This window comes from Aulostomus chinensis, chromosome 12 (assembly GCF_037954235.1).
Source record: "Aulostomus chinensis isolate RoL2024-O1b breed Wild chromosome 12, RoL_Achi_v1.0, whole genome shotgun sequence".
In the NCBI taxonomy this organism is placed as follows: Eukaryota; Metazoa; Chordata; class Actinopteri; order Syngnathiformes; family Aulostomidae; genus Aulostomus; species Aulostomus chinensis.
This window is the reverse complement of record NC_141331.1, coordinates 18,058,862-18,086,726: the sequence shown is the minus strand read 5'-3', so window position 1 is coordinate 18,086,726 and position 27,865 is coordinate 18,058,862. Positions and strand designations below refer to the sequence as shown.

The window sequence follows — 27,865 nt, the reverse complement described above, 5'->3', positions numbered from 1 at the left end:
CAAACACCAGCAAATGTTCTAATTTTAAATTGATTATTGGTGATCGTCACTAATGATTATTAGATGGTGGGAGGGTGGAGCAGACCCAGAAGCCCTCATGTAATCATGCCGCTGCCATCACCTCAAGCTCTACTTTGATTTATTATCTGTTTTTGAATGATGTCCATATTGATCAACACCAAGATTTGCGTGGGAATGACCATACACCCAACGTACGCCCATTTCCTGTCATACATTTGTTTGATAAATGAGGGCTAGTGAGAGGTTCTGCCAATGTTCACTGGTTGATGTTACACAGACATCTGGAAGAAGGGAACCTGGAGATGGCCTCCTCAGAGAAGCAGCGTATTGAGGACCTGCAGAGGACCAGGAGGAAGTGGAACGAGGAGAACAACGTCAAACAGGAGCCATGCTTCTTCAAGTAAGACTAGATGCATGAAACTAAACAAGAACAGCAATATTTGACGTACAGGTCTGCAAATTGTCTGTTTTATCACAGGATTTTGTCTGAAGGATGCAGAGATTCTCAGTGCATTTGTGCTTTTATAAATATCAGTTAATGTGTGTGTGCACGTGTGCACGCACATGCTTCGTTAATGCATCTTTCATCAGTTCTCATCCCTTTGTGAATGGCAGGGACATTTTGTATTCAGTGCGAACTGTTTCATCAGTTCCATGTGTCACCTCTCGCTCTTTTTCTTCAAGGAAAGTGGTTGATGCCAATCACAGGGAGAGATGGGTCTCTAACAACATGTACTGGGAGCTCCGCAAGAACCCGGGCTTCATCAATATGGAATCTACCGTGTGCCTGTGGTAGCACGTGGATTGCTTTTTCCATGGTGTAGTCACCACAGGCACCAAGGCTGCTACCTATGCACAATAAGGTGTGAAGAGCGACATGATCATGACAAACATCCATGTGCATGGATCAGAGAGGTGGCGTGACGCCAGGCAACCCCCTGTCCGCAGGGTCTGCGGCAATGCCACACGGAATCACCCTCATCGTGCTTGTTGAAGCTGGGTTGTCAGGGCAACAGTTGTACCACTCATAACGTAGATGTGTCCTCAGCTCCTCCGACTTCTGACTATGTCCTTGCCTTAAAGACGCCCGTACAAGTCACATGATTTAACAGGTTTTAGTTGAAGCAGTTTGATTTCTGAAAGTAGACATTTTGATGACAACAATAACATGCATGTTTAGAGAGCAGCTTTCACTGGCATAAAGCCATATTTACTATATCATCAATGTTGTAGAAAAAAAATAGGTATTTTTATAAAATATGTTGGACTTTAATGACAGAATATTGTGTGAATTGGCAGATTTTATTTATTGTTGCTTTTTAATACAATTGAATCTTTGTGATAGCAGTATTCTCTAGGGAAACAGCTCGCCAGAAATGACTAAAGATTAGAAACGCAAACTCTGGACCCGTATTCACAAAAGATTTGATCTGAAGAGTTTCCTCTTCAAACGCTTTCACAAAGCCGCTGAGACCTACTTTTACTGAGGATAAAGGGGCAGGGTTGACCCCGTTGCTATGGCTGATGACAGTAACTGGGTGAGTGGCTGGGGGGGGGGGGGGGTGTTGGACCAATGAGAGGGAGTGATGTCATCATAGAAACAGGTATCGTGTCGCCATATTTAAACGAGTCTCACTGATTAAACATGAAACATGATAATATACTCCAGTATGTTCAGCTAACTGCTAGCAGCCCTTTAATCCTCATCTAGAGTCCAGCAATGGCTGATAAATCAAACTCGAGTCAAGAATCATTTTTCCTTCTTCCTCAACCTGTGGATGACAGGAAGAACTTCATCAAAACAACATCTGGACGTGAGATATCATCCAAAGGCTCACGACTCAGGCCGTATTTGTTAAAAGCTCAGTTGTAAAATATTGACGTGATTACGAGGTGGATTGCTGGCAGCAGCCATGTTGCCATTCTTTGGTCTGAGTGATTTAGGAGTCTTCTTCCATAACCCTGAAGTTTTCACAGATTCAGTCGCTGGTTTTAGTGCTTAAATGCTTTGTTAAATACTCAAGTCTAAATTTTAGGTTTTTCGACAAATTCGTTTTAACAGGGTTCATACACGTTTTCATCAGTAGGTTTCTGTTACTCTTCCGCATCTCTGACATTATTTACTTGAAACATTTTACACATGAAGAATGAAGCGCAGCATCTATGTTTGCCAGCCTATATTTAGCCAGGATTCATGACCAGCTGCTGGTTTGATGTAAGTGAAGCATGCAGGAAAGTAAATCACTTCAAGACTTTCCTCAGTCCACCTTAACTGAGCCACATGAACTCTCACAAGCAGGTCATTGTGAAGCTAAAGTCTGTGACTTTTCCAGAGGTTTCTGCCTTTATTCTTTTAAAAACTTCTCCAGGCCTGTAAGTTTTTATGTTCATATTCCAAGACTTTTCCAGGTTTTTATGACCTTATGAACCCTGTTATGAGAGTTCCTCCTAAATTAACTTTTCGCCTTGAGATGTTTTTGTGAATACGGGCCCCCGTCACCCTTCACACTCACACTCTGATGTGTCCCCAGCCCCACGTTTGCCCCCGACCCTCTGGGTCAACCCCACGTCTGACCCTCTCTAATACTGATCATGTAAGTGACTCCCCTGAATGACATGGCTGCATCAATAAGTCCCTCCAAACAATGTTGCACACACTCAGTCTGAATGAGACAGAGCGGACGGGAGGACTACAAACCTCTCAGGAACAATTTGCTCATTTTGGTCTGTATAAACAGTGAAAAAGTGAGACGGATCCTTGGCGTTACTCAGCTTGTGGATAGAACCGACTTTAGAGGGAGTGTTTCGATCCCAACAGGCTCTTCTTCAGATCTGTTGGCATAGAAACGTCCGTTCAACTTAATAAAGTCAATTTTGTCTGCAAGCTGGTAATTTCTCTCTTTTTCATGGTCGATCTGCCTCCGAAGCTCCTAAGTACCATGTACAAGAGTGTAGAAGACATCTGCATGTGTTCTGTACTACAATCAAAACAGTAATGAGTCCTAATAATCAACATTCAGCTACCTAACATGACTTGATGAGTCATAATCAATGACAAATCACTGGATCTTTTGATTGAAAACTAACCTGTTTTTTTTAATGTAACGGAGAAATGAAAATATTACCAGCACGTTTGGTATTTTCTAGAGGAATCTTTCTCAAAAGGACCCGTTCGTTTTACTCAGAATAATCACATTTGTCTTGGTGTCACATTCATGCCGCTACATCATGAAAGACCAGAGCCACCTGCAGGTCATTCTGTGGAACTGCAGCGTTCAGGGGGCTCTAGATGTTCTAGATGGGCCTGATTCCCTAGAGAACTGACTGCTATGATGAGCAAAGCACCAGTTACTTATTTGAAGTTTGTGTGTTTATTGCAAAGCAGAATAGGCTTCATGTTCGAACTAGTGCCCCCCCCCCCCACACACACACACACACACACAAACACACACATACACTTATTTTGTGTCAGTGCGAAAACGATCTAACCCAACACCCTGTAGTGATACTTAATCATTGAGAGCACATTTAAATCCCCGCTCAGACCTTTGGGGTGAAGAGAACTATCTAGGAGCAAATCCATCCCGTGTGCACTGTTCACCTGGTACCGTAGATTACAAACCAAAAAAAAAGTTATTAGTGCTTTGCATTCATGTACTTTTTTCTTCTTCTTAACAACAGTGCTACATCTTAGCATCAGTTTCACTTGCTGTGCCTTAATGCATTTATTAATGCCTCACAAACACACGACTGGAGAGACTCCCCTTGCCAAGAAGAAGGTATGCCATGAATAATTCTCCCGTCTCCACCCGCCTCCAGATGATAACGCCGAGGGATTAGCTGAGGACGAAGCTTTATCAGATTCCTAACATGCTTAACAGATGTTCCGCACTGCTCTGCCACTCTTAACGTGTAACCCAAAAATTAAAAAAAAAAAAAAAAAAAAGAACTTTCACTGTAAATACAGCACATTTAAAAGACGGACCACTCTGAATACATCAGCACACAATGGGATTTTTAAAGCTGAAGCGGTGTGTGGATGAGAGGGGCAACTGCGCGGTAGCATAACAGAGGGTGTAAGAAGAAAAAAAAAAACCCTCCCTCACGCTTGGTTTCCGAACAGTAGATTGATCGTGATCCATGCATGTCTAGACAACATAGCCTGCCAATGAATGTTGCAGATGCCTTATGAAAAAGAAAAAAAAAAGGGTTTTATTTTCTCAATTGGAGTTATTTTGTTTGTTTCGTTTCTTGTCGGACTGACACGTGTCATCACCATCACCGTGTCAGCTCAGATCCATTTCCTGATGGGTACCTTCTAAAGTGCAATTTGAACAAAGTACATATCTTTCCATGAACACTGTACACTGCTGCTACATAGTGCTTGTTCTAATAAAACTGTAAAACTCTGCTAACAATGACGAGTGGATGCTTTATAGACAGGAGGTCCTCGCCTGCACGTGGGTGCCGCAACTCACCATTAATTTCATTATTGTCACACTGTTATTAAAAAAAAAAAAAAAAGATAAAAAAATCACTGAACATTTAGCATGCATCGTTCATGGCTACTTATCAACTCGTTTGTTTAAATGATCTTTTTTACTCCCCCTTTTAGCAGATAAACAGTCACACTCATTACTTAAAAAAATCCAGTGTCTTATCCCTTTCAGCTCCTATTCTCTTTTTTAATCACCGATCTAATTGCACACATTGATGACTTTTTCATCATTGAATGAGCAAAAGAATCTAACACATTTCTGAATTTATTTTTTTTAAATGAGTGAGCATCAAGTCAATCACACATCTCTGAAATTATTTTTTTTAATATTTGCTTTTTTTAATCATTGAGAGGGTACACATACCAATCGAAGACTGCAAGTATTCTTACTTTAACCTTTAATATCCGCTTCAGTAGGGGTCGATATCAGCCTCTACACCCGTGCTTGTCTTTTATTCGATGGGATATTTTGCCAAAGTGCCTACATTTTGTGTTTTTTTAAGCACACTGATGCTGCCAAATATTTAACATACACCAAGTAAACAGAAAAACAAGAAAAGTGCATTTCAGTTTGAAGTCCTTGGCAGTTTTTGCCTGGAAAAAGTACTAAATCGCTTTTCTGTCTACTGACTGATGACGTGGTCAAATCACGTATGTGAATAACTGGCATCCGTGACTGACGGCTTGTGTTGGGGCACATTTTAGCGTCAGCCGCCTCCTGCTGTGCTGTCCCTGTTATACGCGCAAATGAGTTTGACACGTTGACCTTGGTGTTGATTTAGCAGGACAGCATCAAGTGATGGGCTCCCTCCAGCCACAGCCCCGCCCCCCAAACACAAAGCAGCACTCATAGACGCACACCATGGTTTATTTTCTCAATTCATACACGTGTAGCAGGAGTGAGTTCATGAAACAGCCGGTAAACGGTTTAAATATCTCAGATCTTCTACTTACGGGGATCACCGCAAACAAAACATGGCGACAGAATGGAGATGTGCACTTTTATAGAGATTGTAGATTCACCACAGACGAGATGAGGACAAATTAAAAATGCAGACCTTCCTCTCACACGGGACAAAATAAAAATCTCAAATCACGTATAAACATCAAGCTTTAAAACACAAACTACATTTTAGACGATTATTGATGAAGAAGGAAACTTAAAAGTATCTGCATCCTGAAAAAAAAAAAGCTTCCTATGAGCTGTATTTCATTTACACATGTACAATAGTTTAAATACTCTGGGAGTTAAACATGATTCTCACACATCGTCTCAGGTGCGTGGACTGCAAGTGCTTTGTAGCATGATTATAAAAATATAGCTTGGCCGTGTATCGTCCGCCGCAGCGTGAAGGTGTCATCCTTGCTTATCTGACAGCGTGGCTGAAGGAGCTGGGCTGGTTTTTACTTGCTGGACGCCATGATTTTGATGTACTGCAGGGCGCTGTGGGCGGCGGCGTTGTGAGCATTGCCACAGGAAATGCCAGTGCCGTGACAGACGGTGACTGGGGTGGTGGACAGCTCCGCCAAGCACTGGTACTGACCGTTCACCGTCAGCTCATCTGCAAACATACAACAACATCAGGTGAGCGGGACATTCTGAAGCTCCATCATGGCTTCATACCGATCACACAGACGAGCGCGCTTCCTCACCCCTTCATCTCCCAGCCCCAACTAACCTGGCTTCGTGATCACTCAGCTGAGGGGCCTTTAACGCCACTGCCTCTGGGATTATACATGCATCAATATGACAGGAACAACATACAACAAACCTTCTTTGACAATCTTTCAGATGTGTGTTCAATCCCCCTCACACACCTTTGCCTCTGTTCTGAAAGCACGTGAAGTCACTTTATTTCTGCTCCAATTATCCCAGTCTGAGCCTCTCTCTCTCTTTTTTTTTTTTTTTTTTGCCATTTATGTTTAACTTTATTAGGAATGGTATTGGTTCATTGATAAAGCGACCGGACTGAGGCTCAGGAGTGGATAGGAAGAGAGAACAGGGACAGGATAGGGAAGACAAGGGGGAGGGGGGAGACAAAAACAACAGTAATAGCAGAGAAAAAAACAACAACAACAACAACAAAACAAACAAACAAAGAAAAAGTAACAACAACAAAAAGAAAAAACATTGGTTGCAGAATTTCCGGTGCAGGCTTACCATTTGGGTTAATATAATTTTTAGATAAATATCTGAGTGTGTGTTTATGGGTCAGTTGTGCGCCCCATGCGTGTATGTGTGTATACTCGTGTGTACGTGTATGTGTGTGTGCTACGGTTTGTCTTGGATGCTGTGCGTAGCTGGCTGTAGCTGATGTGGGGGGGCCAGGACATCGCACCCCCAGTCCAGGATAGCAGGTAGGTCAGGACCAGGCCACCAGAGCACCCAGAAACCCCCAGGACATGGGGAGCCCCAGGCCACCCCTCCCCCAGGAAACAGCCACAGGCCCAACCCATGCCTGGACCCGTAGGAAAGCATAGGAGCAGCAACCCCCACCCGGAAGCAACCCACAGAGAGACGGGGCAGAGATGACCCCGGTCCCACCTGGCGCACCCCCCCCCCCCCACAGCATGAGCAGAGCCCAGGGGCACAGGGCCCCTCTGGCCCAAGACCCGACCACAGCCCCCCAAGAGGTCCGCCAGCGGCGAGGCCGACACCCACCCACACCCAGGCGGGGCAGCCACAGCCCACCACAACGACCATGCCCACCGCCCCCGAACAGAGCTATCCCCCCCCCCAACCCACGATCCCCATCCCCTTTACTCATCCCCTGTTCTCCCCCTACCCCCAGAGTAGGTGGGCTTCAGGCTATAGGGCACCACCAGCCAGCCAGCCGGGACCCCCCACTCCCCCGAGAGGCCCAGCCCACCCGCCAGGGTGAGTCGAAGGCACGCACGCCCAGGACCGCCACCCCCGGACAAAACAATCATACCCTCATCTTCCTCCATACAGGGGCTGAGAACTCCATAGATGCTGATACGGTCCAGGGCACCTCAGACTTAGTGAAACCGCCAGCGAGCGATCCACCGCACAACAGCAGGGCCCGTGACCAACCCCAGCCCAACCACCACGCTAAGAAGAGGACCACCCCCCCCCCCCCAAAGAGCCCAAGCCAGGCCCCCAGGCCCGCAATGGTGCAGTTAGCAAAGGAGGCAGCACTGGACCCACTCCCTTCCCCAGCTGCCCCCCCCCATCCCAATATGGTGCAGGGTGCATGTTGTGCATGGGAATGTAGACGTGATGATGTGGATGACTAGAATGTAGTTCAAATTGGCGGAGGCACCCAGGGCATGGGAGCCCCGCCGGTTGCAGACGGCAGAGTCTCCCAGTACATCCTCATGCACTCCCCCAAGCCCTAAATGTCTACGATGTGATTAAAATTGGGGGGTCCAGCCCCTCAAGGCCTAGTGTCACATGAGATGTGATGTGATGTGATGGGACAGAGAGGCAATGAGAGGGGCTGAGGAATGGGCCAGACCTGCAGGGGGCCAACTTCCAGACTGGCCCTGCTGACCACCCCGTCACCACTGCAACCAGCCGACAGGGAGTCTAGCCTCCCTGGTCCAGGGGTCAGATTGGAGCACCAAGGGGCACTGTCTGGAGATCCGGGCAGAGGGCCCACCACCACGCAGTGCGAGGGCAGGGAGGGGCCAGGCCCCCAGTGCACAGCGGAACCCCCAGCCAGCAGCCCGTGGTCAGGGCCCCCAGTTTGATCAGCATCAAGGAGGTCAGCCCCCATCCCTCAGACGCCTCTCTCTCTGTATCTCTCTCTCACAGACACACAGACACACACACGGTACTGGCGAGCTCATTTGTCACAGGTTGAAAAAACAAAAAAGACGACAATACTTGCTATGAGCGACGTATCAGAATCTGTATTTGTGTTAGCGAACCTGAATCAGAACTGGAAAAATGTGGATCTGAGTATCTCTAATGTTGTCGGAAGCACTTGAATATTCCCTCTAGCACACTAGGAGAATCATGCTGGGCATCAAAGCTGATCAACAGTAACTAGAGCACCATTGATGTTGTTCTTGTTCTTCACGTGCAGAGGGACGCCAGTGATGCTCCGACTCCAAAAAAAAACTAAAGACAGAGTTACAGCTCTTATTGCGGACGGCTCGTCACTGCAGCCTTTGAAAACAGGCTATTGTTTAAAGCATTGACGTGATCTTTTGTTCAGCTGTAAATGAGCTGCTGCTGTGTTTGATCCTGAAGCAGCTGATCTACAATCTGTAGTCTATAGTCTGTCAGTTCTTCAGACACGCTGTCCTCCTCTAAAACGCCACTGGACGGAGTAATGACACAAAGCACGGTGTGTCCACGCGTGTCTCAGGCCACACCTCCACGCTCCTGTGTGCAAACCTTAATTACTTCAGCCTGCAATGATTTTAAGTCAGGGAATTTACCCGTGAGAGAGTTTGTGTCTAAAACAAGCAGCCCGCACATGAATACGTCGCTCAGAATGCACAGAGATGAAATAAGTTCATGGTTGCTGCCGATTGCATAGATCAACACATCCACTCATGTCTTTCAGTGACATTTATAACCCTAGAGAGAGAGAGAGAGGGAGAGATAGAGAGAGAGATCCGCTGAGCTTTTTTTCATGTTCGTTGAAATTTTTCAGGCAGACAGTAAAAACAGACAGAAAAACGATGCTTGTTCCTAAAAAAAAAAACGAGCCCGCCGAAGATGTTTGATGCAGACGTGCTCATCTCTCCTTATGAGCTTTACACGTGATCAGACGCCGTGGTATTTACAGTGCTATTTATTTATTTACAAACAAAGGACATCAGATGATGTGGCCGTCCCTCAATATGTGGTGGTGCAGTGATCAAATCCCTTGTGATGGGATCGCGGAGGACGGGTGTGAATATAAGGTGTCACAGGGGCCTGAGAAGCAGGAAGAAGCACTGGGTATCATCTTAACAGCCAGGAAACATACCGATGTCGAAGTACGTGACCTCGAAGCCTTGCTCCTTGGACAGCTCCAGCATCAGCTGGATGTAATCTGTGTTGGGAATACTCAGCGGGTTCCTCCTCAGTAAGGAAATCTTCTCTGCTGCCGAGTTCCTGAGGTTCTCAAACCTCACGCTGGGTTTAGGGGTCTGGGAAATGTCAGAAAAAAACTGATCAATTCTTACATCAGAGATGGGCCGTTTGCCTCCAGCGGTGACCCATGATATTTGACGTACCCATGTGATTTCGGAGCAACCTGACAGACTTTGAAGCTTCACCACCATTTTCTCTGCAGCTGCTTTTTTAGCTGCTTTTTTAGAATTTCCAACAGCTGTTAAATCAGACACAAAGAGCACGATGAGCAACAACAAGGTGAAGGCATTGAAAGGATCTTCAGCGAGCGTCTGGAGACCACGCCTACCCTTCTCTGCCAGTGACTCCATTCTGCAGGTCACTGTGAATTCTCTCATGTGTGGCGGCCCGGCCTCCTTTAGAACTGAGTACTCAGGAAGACGCCACCCTCGCTGCAGCGCCAGTTCCTTCAATGAAACGCCAAGTCAATGACGTCACTTTTATCTAAGAGTAATTTTACTGAGGACATGCTGGGTTTTTTTGTTGTTGTTTTTTTTAATTGATAGCTTCCAATCGACCAGTTACAGAAACTGAAAGGAAGGAGGGGAAAATTACAATGGTGTTGCAGTAAACTTTGAAATAAGAACAAAATCCATCAAACACAAATAGAAGCTCAAGCCATACTGTAGTTCTCACACTCACACACACACACAAACACACACACACACACACACACACACACACACACACACACACACACCTGCAGTAACCCCACTGAGTTTGGATGGTTGTTTGTTTCCACGACAACACCGTTACTCTCACACCTCACCGGCAGATTCCTGCTGGAATAACATCAAAGTCGTTAGCGCAGCTGCGATAAATCAGCGTGCGGTTCTGCTGCAGCGCAGCCGGCTGACACACGGAAGCGGCGCAACAACACGGACCTGCAGAGCATCCAAGCGTCACTTGTCCTCTGAAGCCACAACAATTGAGTCACAATTCAGTCAAGTCAAAATCCCAAGTCTACTTTGTTTATGAGCACAAAGAAGCTAAAAGTGCGAAAAATATTTGCATTTGAGAAGCTGAAATCTGAAGCGGTTTATTGATCATCAAACTAATTATTGCTGATTAATTTTCTGCACATCTACTCACATTGCTCTGACGTCTATCTGCAGGATTTGCAGGGCGGCCTCTGCAGCCTGGTGTTTAGCCGCCTTTTTACTGGACCCTTGACCTGAAATGAAACGCCGTGAGCTCAGATCAGATCGAACACGTCAGAGAAACCCCTCAATCTCAGCTCACTCGAATCAAAAATGCTGATTTCGCATTTACATTTTTTTTTAAGGGATTCAGCATTGTTAAAAATGTTCAAAATAATAATTTGTCTGTTGGGAGACATGATCTCTTCCAGTGCCACAGCCACTGATACTTTCCTGGTGTGTATTAGTCAGAAATTCAAAGCAGAGAGAGAGAGAAATCACAATCCAGACCGCTTCTGTTTCTCTGCATAAAACAGAGGCGCAACATGCAACATTCAAGCTCTGGCGGCAGCTCACAGAGCAGCAGCATCCCAGTACGATGCGCCACATGACATCATCATCATCATCATCATCAACATCAAGTTACCGGTGGGTCCCTAAAAGCAGCACAACAGGCCAGTGACTGACTCCGAGGTTTTAACAGGTAATGGTGACAGTTTTGGAGGAACTAGCTACTGAACGGTTGATGGAAGGTGTCATTACCTGAGTGAAACAGGAAGCTACCTGCCTCAGACACTCGTGTGGGCCTTTTAAGCTACACAATGTTTTGAATTTCATTCAAAAGAGACCCTAACAATAAAAAGTAACTTGCCTGTGCAGCAAACATCTCCGACCTTCACGCTGAAGACGAAGCTGGGCTGGTGAGCCTCCCCCTCAGCTTTCTCCATCACGTACACGGGGATCTGACCTGCTTTGGTACCGTACTCATGCAGGATCTGGATAGGCGTCTTCCCAGGGTTAGGGTTCTGTGTTTCATCTTTTTTTAAGCTGAGAAGAGAACAGGAGAACACAAACATCTAAGTACGACGCTCACTGCTCTGCTGCACATCCATAAACATCGGAGTCAAAAAATTCCCAGAACTGATGCACAGAAGTCTGATTAGTCACCATGTACATTTACTGGCACGTTTTTCACGTCAGTTCTGTCGGTTCTTAGCGAGGCTAAATTGACATTCCCTCCAGTGTGTATCATCTTAATAAATTCATATATGGCAATATTGTGCTAGCCTGGAAAAATGATTAAGATGGCCGCCCCGTTTGTCCCGAGAGGCTCCAAGTTCTGGTGAGATGAGAGACAACACTCAAACAAACTGCTGTTGCGTCTGAGCAATTCTTAAATCTTGCAAGAGGGAAATCTGTTCAACACACAACAAGCATGTGAGTAGAGAATCACTTGAACTTTTATACAATCTTTGTTGCCGGGCAGATTAACAGCCGCCTACCCTTAAGGTTAACTTTTAGACCATAAAATCTACTGTCATATGCAAGAGGAAGTAGCAGTTGAACTCTTGCACTCCAGCCAGACATGAAAATTCAGAGAAACAAGAACATAGAAAGCTTATCGCCTCAATGCAGAAACAGGAAGTCAAGTACGAGATGTTTATCAGACATAATACTGTCTCCAACTTAAGGTCCCACTTAACCACAGAGTTCAAACATAAAAAACAAAACAAAACAAAACACAGAGTTCAATCATATTTCAAACATAAGAAGACAAAATGTTATACTAAAATTTCTCATTACACCTGGCTGGACAGTTTTTAAAATATTATCAAAATTAGCCATTGGGCATAAAGGAGGAACAATGTACTGTACAGGCAAACTGTGAGTCAAAACACTGTTCTAAATGAAGGACTTTAGATATCCCAGGATGCCATTTGTGTTCTCCTGACTTGAAACATGTTTTCTGGTACAAATCACCGCAATAATCCCACCATTAAATGGTGAAAGTAATTTCTTCTGATACTGTGAATCCCTTCATAAATGCCGTATCAGTCAAGATTTCGCTTTCCAATAGAATTCAGCCTGAATTTTCACCCTAAAACTGCGTTATTATCCCTCAGTGATAGAACAAAAGAGCAGTTCAGTGCACCGACCCATGAATTCACTTATTGATGTATCTGAATTTACAGGACAACCGTGTACCTTCATGTAAACCTGACTTAAACCTCAACGGTTTGTAATAAAATGAAGTCAAACACATTCTGACCAAAAACTAAAATTTAGAAAAGAGCTTTCTTATTTTCTACTTAAGCAACTAGTCCTGCATAAAGTAATAAAAAAAAAAAATCTCATTGCGATTAGTTTTGATTGGTATTGCAATAGTGATATCAGAAGTGTTTCACGTGGCTGCGCTCATTTAACCAGTAAAAATGATAATAGTGTGATTTTGTACGGTTTCGTGTCAAATATAAATGTTTTCTTTAGTGTGAAGAGGCTTTTTCACAGATATTGCACCTTCCTTCCATTTGACAATTGCAGAGGACCCTGTTACAATTTCAATACCATTTTGATTAAAGAAGCCCAATTTTGAGTCTGTATTTAGAAGAATATTCAACTAAAACCAGAGGGACTAAGTTTTAGTTTTAGTCAGATATTAGTCTTTGCTGATAAGACAACTGGACTTCAATTTGTTTGGATTTTTTTATTTGTTTCTTGTATCCAGGCAAATATCACCCTGCTAACACTCAATGCTAACATTCTTTGAGCCTCATTTATAAATACTTTTATGCACAATTTTTGTACGAACCCATTTTTTTTAAGCCCTTAATTTTCAGACAAAAAAAAAACAAAAACAAATCTAATGACTTTGTGTAACCATTTTCCCCTACCATCTAATGTGTGGCTCTGGTAACATTGCATTCTAGCAAAGACAACAATGCTAATTCAAACAGCTAGCGGCAGTATCCTCTGGGGTAGTTTATCTGGAAGCTAATTCGCTTTAGCGTTTCGGTTTCATTTTCGCGACACTGATACTGGCTGTGCACAAATTAGGGATGATTAAAAAACAAAACCTACTAACCTGGTCTCGGCGCTGGTCTTCGCTGGCTGATATCCCTCCTGAGACATTTTCACACTTTAACACGTTTTTGTCGTTGAGGTTAGATGAAAAAAAAAATCTACTTTGAGATGTTTTTCTGACCATCTACGGTTGTATTATTGGCCTTAAACATTTAACTCCTCACTGCCAGCTAGCCGGGGAAATGACGGAAACTGACGTCATATCAACAACCGGGTCAACAGACGTCACTATCAAACGGAAAAATTTGCCGCCGCCTGCTGGCCATTCTAGAGACTGCACGAGTTACTCATACGATAAAGTATGTGTAGAATATCACAAGGATGATATTTGGATCTGAGAAGAAAGAGTTTGAATTCATTCAAATTAAAAGAGGTTTTTTTTGTAAATATGAGATATAATTTAAATATAATTTCCGGAAAAGAAGCGTTCGCTTACTCACAAACTGCAAGCTACTGAATTAGGAAGAAATCAGCACTTATCTGGGTCTGTGATTTTATTTTATTTTTTAATTTTTTTCTTATTTCAATCCCAGGCAGAATTAAAATCAAAGCTTCTGTAAAGAATGCAAATGATTAGTTTTCTATGGATTAACTACTCACCTAATTGACTTACTATGTCAGTACAAATAAATAAAACAATTCCAAATATTCAAGTTAGTGGCATCATGGTTCATTTAAAGTGCTCACACAGCTGGATTTCAGATTAAAGGTGTTATGAATTAATAAAACATTTTGGTGTTGCTTTTAACAAAATTAAACAACTTTATTTGATTGATAGAAACATGTAAACAGTCAAAATTGAAAATATAGACTACAATCTATCCACATGGTTTCTTTCAATGTTACACTGTTGTCACATTATCAAATATTAAAATAGAGAAATTTAAGTCGCAATTATAATATCAAAAATATGCTGAATTTCTCCTGAATGAATATACAATTTAATATAGCAAATGTTCAAAATCATAAATGCTCTGTGCGGAGAGAGGATCCTCGATTACCATAAAACATCGCAAAATCATTTTCAGGTTTTGCACAGCAGTATGAAGTAAGATGGCAACAGCAGTCCCTCATAGGTCACGCAGAGTAGGGGGAGCATCTTTAGGTATGGGAAAGACCACCCTCTTTGTGAGAGTGAAGGCCGGTTGAGGCATCTGCTTTTTTGAACCATGGGTATCAGTCTTCTGGCTGACGTCAGCATTCACCTTAGTCAGGATGGACACAATGTCACACCTCCTGAGGTAAGAGCGAAACATTTATGATTTAAAATTTTGAAAAAATGCCGGCAACATCCATTCTACAAATGAGTAACCCAAACAACCTCATAACGCTATATATTTATCTATATAAATATACACGAGTACATATATATGTGTGTATATATATATGTACTCGTGTATATTTATCTATATAAATATACACATGAGTACATATATGTGTGTATGTATATATGTATATATATATATGTGTATATATGTGTGTATATATATGTATATATATACATATACATATATACACATATATGTACTCATGTGTATATTTATCTATATAAATATACACGAGTACATATATATATACACACATATATATGTACTCGTGTATATTTATATAGATAAATATACACATGAGTACATATATGTGTGTATATATATATATACATATACATATATATACACATATATATGTACTCATGTGTATATTTATATAGATAAATATACACATGAGTACATATATTCATATGTATATGTATTTATATATATATATATTTACATAAATATATACACACACATATATGATTGCATCATTGCGTTGAATTAATCTAATAAAACAAGTGAACAGGTACACTTGAGTGTTAAGTTTTCAAACAGTTTGTTTAAGTAAATTTATCAACGTAATGAAAATAATTATCATAGATTTGGGAAGAAACCTGCATTCTGAATTTACTTGTGGAAAGACGCATTTGCAGTGAAATGCAGAATGACCTCTGTTGGTGTTACATTATTATATTACAGGATTATCAGCATATTTAAATTGTATGTTAAAGAACCACGACAACTTTTTAGGAAATACACTTTTTCTCCATCCTCCTCAGAGATAAGACGATATATATTTTGATCTCTCCTCAGTGTTGCATTAGGGAGCTGAGGCCCACACAGACCAGCTAGTTAGCTTAGCAACATGAATGGTAGTGATTGGGAAGTTTAAGCATACCTCAATATAACGAGGGCCATGAATCACATTTGCTATGAAATAACAATGTAATATTGTAGTTTATTGTTGGGTTCTTAATTTGTAACAATGCGTCATATTTATCGTTGTAGGTATAGAGTGTGAAATCTTGATCTGAAAAAAATATTGGTGTTAAATAAATGCATTGGAGTAAAAATAAGAATATTTCCCAACTGAAATCAACATATCAAGCAACATAAAATGGAAATACTTGCAAAGTGGTACATTAGAAGAGTAAAATAACTCCACTGGTTTTCCTCCACAGACTAAAATCATCTTAGCTGATTCTTTGTTTAACTTACCCGGGCACCATTTTGATGAGGTTTTTGCACAATGACTGAATGTACCAAGTACCCCTTGTCTTGTCTCTGAAAGATACAAATGAGGGGACAGTGGCCACTCCCAGCAGGAAGTCTGCATCAGAGGGGATGGACTCCTTAACATTTACAGCATTTACAGCATCACAAGAAATACAACTTTGTGCCTCGTCCGCCTCAAGGAAGACAGGCCTCTGTTCATTGGTGCCCTGGCAGGCCTGGATGAAAAATAGCTTGGGCTTCTCTGCCAAAGAGCGGCACTGAGATCCGTTGAAAGGTTCCATAAGCTGTTTGAGCTCGACAGTGCGGCCGTCCACACCGTGCACACATCCCAACTTGCCATGACTGAGAATGCAGCACACGAGGCAATCTGCCTGACTGTGGTCTCTGTTGCTGAGCTCCTGGATCAAATACAACATGTCCTCCGTCTTACAGTCACGCTTGATTTGTACGTCAAAGCCAAGCCACTTGAACACATCCATCAGACACCCTGGAAGACACACAGAGGAGAAAAAAATAACTATAACTCTACTGTATGCACACACACACACACACACACACACACACACACACACACACACACACACACACATCATGTGACATTTCCAGTTCATCACATGTACTTTCATCAATCATGGTCCCCTCCCGCTTCCTGAGGGGTGGGTTTGAATTGGTGAAATCATGGTTGTTTATTATCAAGCAGATGCCCCTCTTTGGTGAAGTCATGGGATATGTTCTCAAACCCTAAAATAAGAAGCAAACATGAAAAATAATTCAAGGATTGTCATACAAAGTAGGATTTATGCATCATACACATGTCAAGTTGTCAGACACCTCATCATTTGTCTCGGTCACTTGAGGCAACACTTCCAAAGCATCAGCACTCTCTGTGGAACAGATAATCACAAGGTGGAATCCTTAAAGTAAATGATACAGTCCTCAAATACTTAAAGCAATACCTTAAAACTTTAATCCAAAAAAGATTTTTCTGCATTTGAAGTGAATTAGGTTTTTTTTTACCAGCTGCATCATTTTTTGTGATTTCAGAATGCAGAAGGAGCCAGCCATGTATATTTAGCTTGATGCTACTTGTGACTGACAGCTAACAACTGTTCATGTGCCCTAAAATCAGCAGTTCACAAAATCTGAAGCAACTTGTCTGGTATAAACCATGTCTGAGCTGAACCCTCCCAGTTTGTTGCAAGCACAAGTGAATCAGTTCAACTGGACGCAGTAGCTGCTCGCAATGGAAATGTTATAGTTTGTTTTAGCTGAAAGTGTTTGTGGATTACTGAGCATGCAGCTGTATAATGATGACGTGGATGTGCTTCAGAGTTTGTAGACTCATATTTTTGGAAAGTATTATACCCTTTTCACACTGAAAAACGCATGTCAACGCGGGTCGTTTGCTCGGCATTAGGGCACATTCAAGCTTCCAGAAGACCCGGGTGTGAACTCCTGCTGTGAGGGCTGCGTACCTGTGTTTTTATCTCTCGTACATCATCGCGCTGACAACGTCATCATTACACATAAACGTGCGCCGTAACACTTAGAGATAAACAACTGACAACATGGATGCCGCTGAGTCGAACGTTGGCGTTGCGTGCACTGCAATTTCGTCTCTTTTGCAAAGCATACAAACTCGGCGAAGATTGTAAAATGTCCGAGCGGTAATGCAGTGAAGGAGGATGGAGTTTTTGGCTCGTCTGGAAGGGAGCCGAAGAAGCTCCAGGTGAAGCCTGACAGTTACAAAATCAGGATGCGACAGGAAGGTCGTGTGAAACCTGAGACGACGCGGGTCAAAATGCCGAGTTGACCCTTTCAGAGAGCCAAAAACCCGCGTTCACCTGCGTTTTTGGTGCAGTGTGAAAGGGGCTTTAGTGTTGTTTTCATGCTATCGCTATTGTTAGCCATCAGTCGCTCTTAGCTCCAAGCTAAATACATGTTGCTGGCTCTTTCTGTAGTTTGGATTCTCATAAAATTGATGCAGGAGGGAAAAAAAACATCTCAAGAAATGAAAAATACAATTTTTGGGTTCATACTGATATAAAATATCTGTTTAAACATAGACGACTGTAGAAGACACTTATAATGACCTTCTGTGCAGGCCTGTGCTTGAGTGTTTAATCTGCTCAGACGATGTGGCAGCTCCTCATAGTCATTTCCACTACTGACTATATTTGGAAAATCTAAGACAGAAACAGAGAAAGGTTAAGAAACAAAAAAGCCACTCAGATATTCTTGGAAATCTGCATGAAACAACCCAACCCAAGTCTCACCTACAGACGTGTAGCTAGAATTCACGGAGGACTGTTGAAAATACAAAGGAAATTTTATAAATCCCTCAAGAACAAGCCCAGCACTTTGCAATAATCTTGTCATGCCCTTACCTCAGCCAATGATTTCAGTCCTTCAGCTAGCAAAAAAGACAAGCGTATTCAAATTACCGTTCAAAATGTCTAAAAATACAACCCCATGTGTACCAGAGTTTGTTTACGAGCATCAAAGTCCAACATAAGATATGGTTCTTCTGATGAGAAAACCTCAGATGACTGGTGTCATAACAGCAAAATGTACCACATGTGACCATTTTCATGAAAGACATATGAGCACTGAGGAGTTTACCTGGACTCTCACCTGGAGCAGGAGCTCCCACAGACTCAGGGACCTCAAAGAGAAGAGTGTCAATGTCAAAATGATTTTTGAAATTGTACATCATGGTAAAAATCTTGACTGCAACTCAGTTTGAAACTAAATGAAAGCAAGTACCTGGGTTTGAGTGAACGGCAATATCATAACGCTTGGTCTGCTGGTTTCCTGGGCTACAGGGCCAGAGAAATTCCCTGTTCAAAATGATAATGAAGAAGTGGTTTACAGAATGTAGTCACTTCCCACCTACTCCATTCCTTGTAATGCCGCCACACACAGATGAGAGAGGGGTGTCTATCTTTTGGTTTGGAGGATGGAGAATAAACATGTTTTTCTCTAAAACTTGGAGTGTTCCTTTAACACTGAAAGCAAAGCAGCTGTTGCCTATCTTTATATCAGTCTCTATGTGCTTCAGCTCACCCTGTGTTTCCTTGAACTGATTGATCTTCACCTTCAAAATGGGACAGACGGAACTAATTATCTTCTCCAGCAAAGTTAGATTAGTGTCGCTGAGGAGGTCCATTTTCTCCATTTCCAGCAAAACTTCAAGTATGGTCTGAAAAATTAAGCAAATTTACAATTACACTCAATTTTTTTTATCCTAAAACACTATGAAGCAGAAGATTAAAATTGTAGGTGTACAGGAAATATACATTTACATCATTCAAATTTTTTTAAATGAGGAATCTATCAAGCTGGAATATTCTCGAGCTACTTTTGTTTCAATAGAATGATAGCTGGCAAGTTCTGATTCACAATTGGATTTAAAATACTGAGACGGTACAGAAACACTTACAACATTTTCATCCAGTTTACTGCGGGGAAGTTCCTCAAACAACAAGAACTTCATTTGTTTCAAGTCATCTTTGGTGATGTTCTCAGAGAGGTTGTAAAGAAACGTCCTGCATTAAAAGAGAGAGAGGGAGAATTTTGTTTGTTTGTTTGTTTTGTTTGAAAAGCCAGTCTTTATTATAGTAAATCAGGAACTGAGTAGAAGAGTTTCATTTTCTGTCTTACTTTGCAGCAGATGTACTTGTATCCCAGTTTGTATAAAATGGAGGGACTGTATTTTTGGATTCAATATTTCGGCTTCATAATGGTGCACGGCAAAGTAGAATTCCTTCCTCCAGCTTTCATGTTAATAGTGTAATAGGAAAATATTTAGTTTGAAAACCTAGAAATCATAGCTAACACGCCGGTCATGTCAAAGTTAATTCCAGGAGGAGAACTTTGCACTGTCCCTCACTGTAAATCAATACGAGGAAACACTCATTTTTGCTTCCATTTTCAGCACTTCTGCATATGAGGTCATCAGATGAACGAAGCTATCCAGAGTCCTGACCGCCATCTCGTGTATCATCCTGAATTTGTCACAGTATAGCAAATTTTTAAAAAGCAATCCAGTCACAATGTGACCCGAGAGAGAGGGGAAAAAAAAAAAAAAAAAAAAGATCGTCGGCCAAAAATCAGAGCCGTTCATCCAACAACACACGTAAAGCTTGACGTCGATCGGATGAATAGATGTTGAGATAAATGAAAGACGGGGAGAGCGTTCGTTTTCAGGCTCACTCAAGATAAAAACGAACCACTGAGTATTATTCTCCCTTTTGGATTAACAGAGCGTTTCAAATTATCAGCATGTTCTGTCTCAACATTCCTCCTAAGGGTTTATTAGGGAATAGACCTGTGAGCAGAACTGCGACGGCAGCATCAAAATATCAAATTGGGTGTGAGGAAAACTTGTTTGATGGAGAACAACATAAAAAAGCGAAGCTATAAGCACCCATCCAACAAGTTTTGGAAAATCAACCTCATAGTTTTTATATAATCCTGCCAACAGACAGACAGACACCACCGATCACATGACCTCATGGCTGAGTTGATACTATGAAACCTGAAATGAGGTTGGCCCACCTGAAAGGCGAGATGAGGCGGTCGGTTAGAGACGTTAGGTCGGGGAGTCTGAGGCGTCGGATCAGGGCGGGACGTTGGATGATGAGTAGCAGCTCAGTCAGGAGGTGAGGTCGCTCAGGTGTTAGGCAGTCTTTATCCCTCAGACGAGAGAAGAGGTCACTGGCCATGTTCACTGAGGCTGAACTGCGATCTAGCAGGTCAACACAAAGAAACTCTATGGCCTTCACCTCCTCCCTCCGCAGGTCCTTCCCTGCATCTAGAAGCAGCCTCTGAAACTCCATTCCTTCAAATACAGATGTTCGATTTTGTTTTGTTAATTTAAAAATCCTTCTTTGTTCTCCAAGTGCTTGCTGACACATAAAATTCACTGAACACATAGTTTCTCTTCTGACAAAAATGCTTTCATTCTTGATCCTTGCCAAATGAATTAGCTCGATGACGACTGCGCATTTTGACACCGGAATAAGTACGCTTTCTCTCATTGAAAATTAGATTTTATGATGCGGCCTTACAAGCGTGATTTGTGACATCACTGAGGGCTCATTTCAATATCCAGTCCATTATATAACATACAAAAGTAAAATGCAGACGCTTAAGCATGGGCTTGAGTGCAGCAGTGACAGTGACGTGGAGATATTTCACAATAGTTTACAAATTTACATATTTGTATGTTCTGGATTTTAAAATTAGACAGAAGGTGGAGCAAGATGCATTTTAAAGGTCTGATATAGGTTTCTGTATTGTAGCCAAAATCGTCTCTGTGACTTGAAGCGCCTGTGCAAGGAATCTTTAGGTAGAACGAAGTCAACGCAGGCGCATATTCACAGAGAAGTTTCGACTTAGAAGCCAAATTCGGACACGAACTATGAATCCTAACTGAGCCTTTTAGTTTGTGCCAACACACTGGCGCAGACAACCGCACCTTTGTTTGAAGTCACAAAACCTCATTCGACTTTTTTCTTCTGATTTAAAATCCGATCTACTTCACTAAAGTGAAAGCGTAGCGCTACCTGTGCGCAGCCGTTCAGCAGGTCAGCCCGAGCAGGTTATGCGCTGTCCTCATAGTCACTGTCTGGAAATTATCCTTCAATTCTAAAACGCGATCCAACTTTTGGCGTGCGACTGCTCAAATTCGTGGAAACCTAACCAGGAAGTAGAAATCGAAAGTAAAAGGAGGGGAGCTTGGCTCCGTGCGAGAGACGACACTATTACGTCATAGGAATCTCCGCATTGCCCTTATATGGATGCGAGTCAAAGGGGCAAATGCGCCGGCAACACACCGACCGAAGTGAGAAAACTCGTAATTAAGCTCAAGAAGAATTTCCTGGTGACAGTGTTTTTAAACCGTCATATCAGTGATATCGGATATTATCAGATGGACACATAGGACGCATTTCATTGTTGTTTTAATTTTTTAATTCATTCTTTTTCGCAGTAGCGTCCAGGTCATGTGACAAGGTTACTCTTTTTTTTTTGGATCAGATATTATTACTGAACCTCTTTCATCACATTTCTACTGATTTAAGAATTCAGTATTGATACTCAACTCATCCACTGATGTAAAAAATAAAACCTCTTCTTGATGCTTTTGTATTATTCGAATATTCATATAAAATAGCAGGAAAATTATATAAAAAGAGACGTGTCTCTTGTTGTATTGGAGTCACCAGGCCAAATACACTGTTGGAAATCGTGATGATCCTTTTTTGTGAATTGTATGAGTACGTAATATGCAATGAGACATGATGTGCTACAAGAGACCAATATTAACCCGTTGAAACACTTTTCACCAATACAGGCACATCAAGATTGAGCTGTATTGAAAATAATGTGTATTTTGTGTCTCAGGAGTGTATTGATGATGAACCCCTGTTCTCACTATTACTTCTTAACAAACTCAACCGCAATACTGCAATAGTCTTTGTCCATTGAAAGCGATGTCACATGTATGTTACTATCACCATTGCTATATCGTTATTGCTACTCATTGCAACAAACATAAAAAAATACCTTATTATCATTTAAGTTGTACCAGGTTGGAACATTTGAATACAATTTTAGATATTGACCCAGAAAGTATGGAATTCATTTTTTCTGTAATTTTTTTCCCCCCTTCATTCATTGGTATTAATCCAAATCACTGCTGTTCATTAAGTTGTAATTCAAACCATTTTTTAAAATAAAAAGTAATTCCCCTCAGGCTCCATAGCTTAGCAGCATTTAGCTGTCAGACACCCCCCAAATAGGGGACATATTTAAGCCGCAAATATTTTGTCAAAAGCAGACAACATCCAGCCTCAGTACGTTGAACAGTATCAGTGAATGTAAATCTAATCCTGTCACTTCTGAGAGGACAAACACCCCCCCCCCACACACACACACACACACACAAACTTGCAGGGTTTTGTCAAAAATCAAACATAGATGCAGACTAAAGACAGTTCAAACAGTTTGCAAAGTTTATTAACAAGCAGTTGAGTGTAGCAACAAGTCTGTTCTTTACATAGTAAAAAAAAAAAGAAAGAAATCACCTTCACTTATTTTCTTCCAAAGGAGGCAGAAGTGCAATAACACACTCCAGCGTGTCCTGACAGCCCTACAGGGAACTCTGTGTCTGTATCCTGGTGGTGATGTAAGAGTGGAACAGAGAGCTTTATTTAGGAAATCAACCAGTGACTGTCAGGAATTATTTGCGATGGTGTGTGATGGAGTCAGGTGTGGTCTTCAGGGTCTTGATGTGACCTCGACGTCTCACCCTGACGCTGAGCCACATCTGGGAGTTTGCCCCTGAGCTGTTGAACTTGAAGGACTCTGTGGAGGAAGAATAGACAGTGCAGACCCATGATGCTTGCTGTCGTAACGTAAAGACATTTACCTAAGTTCAGTTCTGAATTGGTCAAAACAGTTTCATTCAACCGCGTCCTGCTGCCATACATACCAGCACAGGAGAACCACAAGACCTTGTTCCCAGAGCTTTGTACAGAGTCACGATGGAGGTGACATTCTAACTATATAGTATTTATGACAGGGAGGAGCCGGTCCTGCTGGGGGTTCCTGATGTGGAGTATTCAGGCAAAGTTCCCCTCCCCATGTGTAAAAGACTCCTGAATCACCAGCTCCAAAGAGGGACCTGACCTTTGACCTCATTCATAAGGTCGTTGTGCCACTTCGGAGCAATTCTACTTATACATTTATTTTTTAGATCTGACTTGAACTGCTACTAAACTATATTTTTCTCCATGGGAGGTTATTAAGCCATCAGTTATCAACATGCTGAACACCTGCCATGTCCGCATGGACACTTTAAAAACAAAGCATCTAATGACACAGTTTACCCCCCAAAAAACCCAGCAATGATGCCCTCAGAAAAGTACAACGGATTTGTTTCCTTTAAAGAGTCGAATTCCTCTCAACTTTGACTGTTTAATTAGTATCCATGCATCATCAACGGGTTTTGAGTATTAAAAGTTTTTAACTGACAATAGTGATTAAAAGAAGACCATAATGGTGGCATGAAGGTGAAGTAAGGTCATCATTACCTGGTACTCCATAATTCTTTACGGATATAATAACAGTAGTGGTGATAACAATGATAATAATTAATCCCAAAATTCCATGACAAGGTCCTAATTAAGTTATAATCTAAATAATGCTCATGTAAACCTCAATTAGGCGAATCTTCATCATCATCACTAACAACATAAGAATAAAAGCTATAATTTAGCGCGTGTGTGCGTGTGTGTGTGCGTGCGTGCGTGCGCGCGTGTGTGTCGACACTCACTGTCAGTGGTGAGGGAGTGTACAGCGGTGACGTGTCTCCGTCCGAGGCCGTGGCTCCGAGACAGAACACAGTCCACATAGATGTCCCAGAAGACCCCGGCCAGGTCCCAGAACAGCGCCGTGTGTTTGCTGTTGACGGACGACCTTAGGAACACCATCAGGTCCCAGAAAGCCGGCACCGTGTCAGCGATCCTCGGGGAGCGCATCTCCAGCAGCAGAGCAGAGGAGGAATCCCAGCACTGCGGGTTTGTCCGGTGGGCTGTAAGGGGGTCCACCTGACCCGGCTTCTGGCCCTGAAGCGGTGCCGCACACATGCAGCACAGCACGAAGATTGTAGTCACAGGTATGTAGAGGAGCGGGGGGGCCATCTGCACTGAGCAATGTATCAGTACATCTCAGGGAATAACTGATCATTTCCAGTTACAACATCCAGCAATAACGATAATTGATCTTAAAGATTAAAGGCCGTCTAGTAGCCCTTCGAACCTGAGCCCCTACCATGACATCGTTCACACTCAGACAAGCAAATAAGGCACTTAATTCATATAAATAAACTCGGATTAAGTAGAAATTAGGTTTACAATAGAAAGACTATCTCAGTAAAAGCTTGTACTCACCACCAAAACGTGGCCGACTAGAGGGACGGTGGTGTTGATTGAAGTTTATCTGTTGGATGACGTCAGTGGCTCCCTCCTCTGCCATTACATTACCATTACTGCTCATCAGAGATGGAAGAAGTAGGACTACACACTTCCTTTAGTCGAGTAAAAGTAACAATACCCCAACAATACCAATCAGGTACATGTTTGTGTCTTCCAGTGATTAGGAGCATTCAGTGACAGACCAGTTGACCTCGAAAGGTCAAACCACATCCGGTTTTCCAGCATTTTTCTGATCAATATTTTTTCTCTACACTTACTGATTAAAAGAAGTACAATGTAGATTACTGCCTTTGCAATTTAATGGGGTAAAAGTAAAAAGAAGCCCTGTTTATCAACCATGGTTTCCATACTACTACTACTACTGCTATTGCTACTAGTAATAATAATAATAATAATAATAATAATAATAATGATAATAATGTATGTGTGCAGTAAATGCCATAAAATGAGCAATGTAATATACATATCATTATGTCAGGATGTTTTTAGACGTTTCAAATAGCCACTGATCAATACCTGTAAATGATGTATGTCATAGGACCTGCTAATTTATTATTATTATTATTATTATTATTATTATTATTATTATTATTATTATTATTATTATATTTACCAGTAATATCTGAAAAGGACCTTTCTTGAATTGCAGAGTAACAATATTTTATTTTCTACCTGTTTTTGATGTTCCAATTCTAACCATATGAGCAGTGCATTTGATAACTAACAATAAATATATTGCCAATTTGTTCCTTATTTTAAATGCCTGTTTTGTTTTGTTTTGTTTTTCATTTGATAATTCTTTGTTTTGTTGAATGTATCTTGAACAGTGTGAAACATGTCAGCCGCAATGTCCTCCAGCCCAAACGGACTTGTGAGTAAAATACAAAGATGCTAAGATTCATTATATAAATATATATATATATATATATACAATATATAACCAGCAAGTCCTCTCTTATAGATGCAGCTGGGAGAACATATTTGGCATTTTTTATTTAAATCAATAGTTAACAACGTACTTCTTTGAAAATGTGACTACATATAACATTTTTGTGACCATCATTTGAATGCATATCAGTAAACAGTGGCTGATGTATTCCTATGACACAGGTTTTTAGCTCAAAATAAATCTGAAGTCACGTTCTTCTGAGCCGAGGAACTTCAGCTGTCTGTAAAAACCAGCACAGGGATGTTAGCAAGTGCAAATTATATTTCTATGCTTTTACTGAAATGTCACATGCATCCCTGATCTCAGATGTAATTATTTTCACAGTGAGACGCCAACACTAAATGTACTTACTTAGTCATTCTTTCCTTTGATGATGAAAAAAGAGCAGATTTTCTGACAATTTCCGCTGCAAGGCCGAAATTATGACTTTTACATGAATACCATTTTCATTCTCAAACTGAAACTCCAAATGTAATGTGAAGGTGCTTCCAGTTGGAAGGAGAAATAATCTTTGTTTAGTGAACACGTAGAAAGAACATTTCTGAGACAGGATGTTTTTGTTGCTCCACTCGGTCACCAGGTCTGAAGACTCAAGGCCTACATGTTGAGATCGTTATTAAAACTGTGCCTGTGATTATGTGCTGATCTTCAAATCACAATTTAAGAAACATACATAGAATCTATTAATGACAATTTATCTGAGTCGAACTGTTCAAAACAAACTCTTGGTCTCTTGATGTCTTGAAGGGATTTTTAAGAGATCGCATGTCATGATTAAACACTCTGGATGAAGACTCAGCGCTTGTGTGTTGTGTGGCTGCCACACACTCTGTATTTCTAGCATTTCTCCTTCGGCCACAATTCTCTAGTTTTTTTGTGTGTCAAGAAAAGTTTTGATACAAATTTTCAACCACGGAAACAACAGTAATTGTAGGTGCAGAGCCGCATTACTGTCTTATTTGCAAAAACTCTTTTTTTCTGTCTCCCTCAAATGTCTCAAAAACAGTTCATCTGATCAACATCTCTCTTGATTTACCAAGATCTAAGGGTTCTTGCATGTCCTCCCTGTGTCTGCGTGGGTTTTCTCTGCGTTCCTGTAGTCCCTCATGTGTCTTAGGTTAATTAAACCTTACCAAGATGCCTGCAAAAGACCTGGATGAGTTAAATGCAGAAGTAGAATCTTAGTGTACAATGTAGATGTTAGAAATAAAGACTTCTTTCATTAATATTTAAAATATTCAATAGAGCTGTGGCTCTCTGTCAGTCTGGCTAAAGTACTGAAGGGAAACCTGAGGTTGTTCTTGTGTTCCTCAGTTGGTACTGCTCTAGTTCTCTGAAGGGCTTTCCTATATGTTTTAAGGCTGTCTTGCCAGATTAGATGTGACTCCTTCAGTTTGGAGGAGCGCCATATCCTTTCCAGTTTCTGAGTTTTTTGTTCAAGCTGTCTGGTTATCAAGAAGACCTATTGATGGTTGGAACGTGCTGGACTGAGGGAGGCACGGTGGTGCTGCGGTGAACACTGTCACCTGACAGCAAGAAGGTTCCGGGTTTGAACCGCTAAGATACTATGTAGAACCCTCAAGCGCCCACTTGGGACTCTAAATCAATCCCACATAAGAGAAATGACCGAAAAGTTTATAACAATCACTTTTGCATTAGAATATTTATATGAAATATATGAGTCCAGGCTACTGCTAATAGATGGTATTGATTTGGAATAACATGGCAGGAGGCTATTTGAAGCATCCATCCA

At 41.7% G+C, this 27,865-nt stretch overlaps 4 protein-coding genes across 11 annotated transcripts in view; 1 reads left to right on the top strand and 3 right to left on the bottom strand.

The window, feature by feature from the left end:
- osbpl6 (oxysterol binding protein-like 6) overlaps nucleotides 1–4,539 on the top strand; it is a 36,788-nt gene extending 32,249 nt beyond the window's left edge. For 2 of the 3 annotated variants that reach the window (XM_086220618.1, XM_086220616.1), the window contains 2 exons: nucleotides 299–421; nucleotides 706–4,538. In XM_086220618.1, the coding sequence (XP_086076744.1) occupies nucleotides 299–421; nucleotides 706–817 (235 nt within the window). In that variant the 3' untranslated portion in view covers nucleotides 818–4,538. Of the gene's footprint in view, nucleotides 1–298; nucleotides 422–705 lie in introns of all 3 variants that reach the window. The other variant, XM_086220617.1, reaches the window with a different exon arrangement.
- A 386-nt stretch (nucleotides 4,540–4,925) lies between these two features.
- On the bottom strand, nucleotides 4,926–13,799 carry prkra (protein kinase, interferon-inducible double stranded RNA dependent activator). Of its 2 annotated transcripts, none has more exons than XM_086220619.1 (8): nucleotides 13,614–13,799; nucleotides 11,403–11,578; nucleotides 10,704–10,785; nucleotides 10,312–10,393; nucleotides 9,901–10,018; nucleotides 9,716–9,810; nucleotides 9,466–9,628; nucleotides 4,926–6,081 (listed from the first exon to the last, which is right to left on the bottom strand). In XM_086220619.1, the coding sequence occupies exons 1-8, from the start codon at nucleotides 13,658–13,660 to the stop codon at nucleotides 5,924–5,926; spliced, it is 921 nt and encodes a 306-aa protein (XP_086076745.1). In that variant the 5' UTR covers nucleotides 13,661–13,799; the 3' UTR covers nucleotides 4,926–5,923. The 2 variants fall into 2 exon arrangements, with proteins under 2 accessions (XP_086076745.1, XP_086076746.1); XM_086220620.1 differs by having other exon boundaries at nucleotides 10,312–10,390.
- Nucleotides 13,800–14,350: 551 nt separating this feature from the next.
- Nucleotides 14,351–21,879, bottom strand: casp10 (caspase 10, apoptosis-related cysteine peptidase). Of its 5 annotated transcripts, XM_086220614.1 has the most exons (14): nucleotides 21,732–21,879; nucleotides 20,949–21,004; nucleotides 20,722–20,851; nucleotides 19,604–19,709; nucleotides 19,228–19,363; nucleotides 18,928–19,001; nucleotides 18,784–18,826; nucleotides 18,549–18,574; nucleotides 18,438–18,468; nucleotides 18,255–18,347; nucleotides 16,993–17,045; nucleotides 16,782–16,902; nucleotides 16,144–16,648; nucleotides 14,351–14,848 (listed from the first exon to the last, which is right to left on the bottom strand). In XM_086220614.1, exons 4-14 carry the CDS (start codon nucleotides 19,655–19,657, stop codon nucleotides 14,683–14,685), a joined length of 1,302 nt encoding a protein of 433 aa, XP_086076740.1. In that variant the 5' UTR covers nucleotides 19,658–19,709; nucleotides 20,722–20,851; nucleotides 20,949–21,004; nucleotides 21,732–21,879; the 3' UTR covers nucleotides 14,351–14,682. The 5 variants fall into 5 exon arrangements, with proteins under 5 accessions (XP_086076740.1, XP_086076737.1, XP_086076738.1 ...); XM_086220611.1 differs by having other exon boundaries at nucleotides 20,722–21,004; XM_086220612.1 differs by having other exon boundaries at nucleotides 18,796–18,826; nucleotides 20,722–21,004.
- Nucleotides 21,880–23,279: 1,400 nt separating this feature from the next.
- LOC147252338 (protein FAM237A-like) lies at nucleotides 23,280–24,869 on the bottom strand. Its single transcript, XM_086221289.1, has 2 exons — nucleotides 24,503–24,869; nucleotides 23,280–23,532 (listed from the first exon to the last, which is right to left on the bottom strand). The coding sequence occupies exons 1-2, from the start codon at nucleotides 24,867–24,869 to the stop codon at nucleotides 23,408–23,410; spliced, it is 492 nt and encodes a 163-aa protein (XP_086077415.1). The 3' UTR covers nucleotides 23,280–23,407.
- Nucleotides 24,870–27,865: the final 2,996 nt, after the last annotated feature.